The sequence below is a fragment of the Primulina eburnea genome, chromosome 9 (assembly GCF_022965805.1).
Source record: "Primulina eburnea isolate SZY01 chromosome 9, ASM2296580v1, whole genome shotgun sequence".
In the NCBI taxonomy this organism is placed as follows: Eukaryota; Viridiplantae; Streptophyta; class Magnoliopsida; order Lamiales; family Gesneriaceae; genus Primulina; species Primulina eburnea.
The window spans coordinates 20,078,775-20,083,037 of NC_133109.1; the positions used below are offsets into that span (position 1 = coordinate 20,078,775).

The 4,263-nt window shown below is 39.2% G+C and overlaps 1 protein-coding gene across 1 annotated transcript; it reads right to left on the reverse strand.

The window, feature by feature from the left end:
* Positions 1–257: 257 nt before the first annotated feature.
* Positions 258–1,031, reverse strand: LOC140840792 (uncharacterized). Its single transcript, XM_073207955.1, has one exon. The coding sequence runs from the start codon at positions 1,029–1,031 to the stop codon at positions 258–260; it is 774 nt and encodes a 257-aa protein (XP_073064056.1).
* Between the last annotated feature and the right edge of the window lie 3,232 nt (positions 1,032–4,263).

A 4,263-nucleotide genomic window follows, 5' to 3' on the forward strand; every position in this document is an offset into this window, starting at 1 on the left:
TAATGACAATTAAATCATATTTAACAAATAATCATGCATGTCACATAATCAAGTAAGCAATTAATATCAATTAATTAACCATTTTTCAGAATTCCTAGATTTGCATGCCGTTGGGTTACGTCGTCTTAATTTTGGACCTTACAATTCTCCCCCCCCTTAAATGAAATTTCGTCCTCGAAATTCGATTACCTTAATATCCCAATTCGATTCTAATAGCTACCTTAACCGTTCGTGCATTCATAAGCAATATGAAAATGTTAAATGACTAGGTTACCCATAATGAGTGTAGTGTCTGCCTCCTCCTTGGCTTCTTCAATATTCATAACATATGCTCTTCCCCCAGTAGGTGCCTTCTTCTTCGGGCAATCAGCAGCCTTATGCCCTTCCTCCTTGCATACGAAGCATCTAAAAGATCCCCACATGCACTGGCCAAAATGAAAGCGATTGCAATCTTTACATGGTTGTCTATCAATAGGCTTTGGTGCTCCAGGTTGTTGTGGCTTAGGTGGTGCTTGCTCCTTGACTTGCCCTTGAGGCCCTTGAGGTCTAGGAGGACCCGTATATGGCTTCTTGTTTGACTGATTATTATTCTGATGTTGTTGTCTCTTATGCTGTAACTCAAAGTCAATATCTTTCAAGGATTGCTCAGCCTGATATGCATAGGTAACTGCTGTAGCATAATCCACCGGACGCATCATCATAACCTTATCCCGAATGGTAAGTCGTAGGCCATCTTTGAAGTGTCTAAGTTTTTCTTCCGCATCCCTGGCAATAAGGGGTACAAAATGACAACCTCTATCAAACTTCTTCACAAACTCAGCAACAGTCGAGTCTCCCTGGCGGAGGCTCATAAACTCACTCTTCAGCCGTCCTCTAACATCAGCAGTAAAGTACTTCTTGTAGAATATCGTCTTGAATTGAGCCCAAGTAAGAGTAGCAAGGTCAACACCGTGCTCGGCTCCTTCCCACCATAAGGAAGCGTCATCTCTAAGTAGATAAGTGGTACACCTCACACGGTCAGCATCTCCCATGCCCAGATAGCGAAAGTGTACTTCGAGTGACCGAATCCAACCTTCAGCAATGAAAGGATCGGTAGTGCCAGAAAATTCCTTCGGCCCTAGCCTCCGGAACTGATGATATATGTCATGTTGTGGCCTAGGTGCCTGCTGCATCTGTTGCAACTGCTGCTGCAACTGTTGCTGCTATAACTGCTGCTGTTGTATCTGTTGCTCGAAGAGACGAGCCATTCCTTCTAGTGCTCGAGTAGCAACATCCCCCGGAGGAGGTGGTGGGGGTGCATTCCCTTGATGGTTCACACTGTTCTCTGCTCGGTTCTCATTACTACGTCTAGGAGGCATTTTATCTGAACGTTTTCCAAATTCTAACGTAACCAACATGCATTTAAATCTAGGTTTTCTTAATCATATGACATATCCTTATTCATTTTAGCAATTTAAGCATGCAAAGCATATTTACTCAAAAAGCTAGTAAACATGTAGCATAAACATATTATTCATGTCATCATGCAGGTAACATCATATCAATTCATATAAAGCATGTAAAACTTACAACTTGAGGCTTGACGACTGATCTTTCCGGCGCTGATGGTGGCACAACCCTTACAGGAACCATTGCTCTGATACCAACTGTAACGTCCCAAATTCGACGACTGTCCTCACTGTATCAAGACGAGTCTTTCCAGCGTGCTTATGTCCTCACTCACACGCACCCTGGGAAACTTCCCAGGAGGTCACCCATCCCAAAATTGCCCCAAGTCAAGCACGCTTAACTTTGGAGTTCTTATGTGATGAGCTACCGAAAAGAAGATGCACCTTCGTGATATGAGTAGTACCAATTAAATCTTTTAAGCCCTCTTCAACTGTACAGTCCATTACATTGAACAGTTTCGGAATTCCTCTCATTCCCGTGTGGGTCGGTTCATTCATGTTCCCTCCACCTAGAAGCCTGCCAGGAGCCGCTCATTGTCCGTGCAACTGATGGCACCGGCGATCACCCTCCGCCCTCTTCGGCCCCGGGACTTACAGGCATGCAGAAGGAAAGAGTGACATTTGGTGTTATCGTGTAACATGATATATATATATATATATATATATATATATATATATATATATATATATAAACTTCATTCTTGAAGATTCAGAAGGAAAGAAACAAGGATAGAGCTTAGGATATGATTTGAAATTATGATATTGTTAAAATCGAATATGAATCATATATGGTGTTTCGGATATAGTAGACATCGTATAATTGAAGTCAGATCGAAGAACAGATTGTTTATGTAATTGTTATGTTTTTCTAAAATGATATGTTCGAGATTGGACAGATTTGATATATGACATGATAATATTAAAAATTATGAATTGTATGGATATCGATTATGAGTCTGATATTATATCTGGGAGATTGGAATTGACGGAATTATCGAGACTGTATTACTATTATACCGTCGAAACATCGGTGGATTGATATTGATCAGATTCATTAGCGACTTTGATTATATCGTGATATCGTCGATATGGATTAGATTGTATCTTGATTCGATATTGATCAGATTGTATTTTGATTTGAGTATTGAAGAGAACAGATTTTGAATTGGGTTGCATATTGAGATTTTGCCTATGCGATATTGCATTTCAGATTGATATGGACAGATTTGATTTCGAGACTTCGACTTCGTCAGATCGAGAAGACAAAGGTATAAATTGTTGTTGATGCGGTATTGCACAACTCGAGTCTGATTCGACTCGAGTTTCCCAAAATCACATACTTCCTCTTATTGCCTTGATATTTGCAATTGATGTGATTGTTATCTTTGATCTATTAAGTTATGTCTTGAGCCATGGGTTGATACGCCTAGTCGTAGACGTTTGATCTCGTGACAAAGGTCCCTGATAGTGATTGAATCGTCACTAGGCCATTGCACATTGTCACAGAGGTTTGGCTGATGCGCCACGGCTGATACGCCTAGTCTGTGGCTGATTCGCCAAGACGCCGGACGTTTGGCTATATTGGAGTGGATAGAATTGGAGTTTCTTCTATTACTGGTGTTCGATATGGAAAGAGCCAAAGTCGGTGAATAAGAACATGCCACCACCCCGATTGGGAGTGTAGGTGGGTGTATGTTCTTATTCCGATCGGGATCCCTAGATTAGGACGAGTCGAGTCAGAGTCCATGATTCACTGAGCGTGATTCAGGGTTTGTGTTGATTCATGTGTCGGATTGGATACATGTTATATTCCGAGTTTATATTGATTCATATTTCTGATTTTGATACATGTTATGAATGTTTATTTCATGCTTTTATATTGTTTACATGAAATGCATGTATACATGATTTGGATGTGTATGTGTGCATGACAACAGATGGGACAGGATCAGAATCAAGACAAGAAGAGAGAGAGAGAGATCTTGATTAGAGTGGAGACTACGGACTTGGATTAAAGATAGGGTTGAACACTTGATAATTAGTTGTTAAACCTTAATTTTTGTTGAATGTAGATTATACAGGACTTGTACTTTATTTTATACGAATCTGTATATTAGTTAGATTCCATTACGTTTCGCAATTAAAGAATTTTTTTTATGACCCAAATTACTTGAATTAATAAATTGATCCTAATGATGATTAAGAATTGAATTAGCGTCCGGGTCCCCACATAAACCGTCGCAAAAAGTTTGTTTTACGACGATTTTTCAATGCTACGACAACGGTTTTTCACTGTCGTCTTTAGACATCTACGACAACGGTTTTTCACCGTTGTCTTTGAGCGCACCGTTTAACCACAGGGCTTTTAACAACGGTTTTACAAGACCTACGACAACAATTTTTCACCGTCGTATTTGATGTCTACGAGAACGATTTTTCACTGTTGTCTTTGAGCGCACCATTTAACCACAGGGGCTTTAACAACAGTTTTTTTGACCTACGACAACGGTCAAAAACCATTGTCTTTCGCCTTTTTTCTTGTAGTGCATCTTTAGATTTAATTATCAATTAAGATAAACAAGGTCTAAAAATTTTTCTTTTTAAAAATACAAGTGCGGAAGGTAATGGACTCAATCTATTATACAACAAGTATAATAATACAAATCTTGTACAACAATTATTCAAACTAGTCTAAGGTTTAACTACTAATTTCAAGTATTAAACCAGGTATCAATCTGTTAATGATAAAAAGGTTTGTAATGGACTCAATCTATTATACAACAAGTATCAATCTTTAAAAATACAAGTGCGGAAG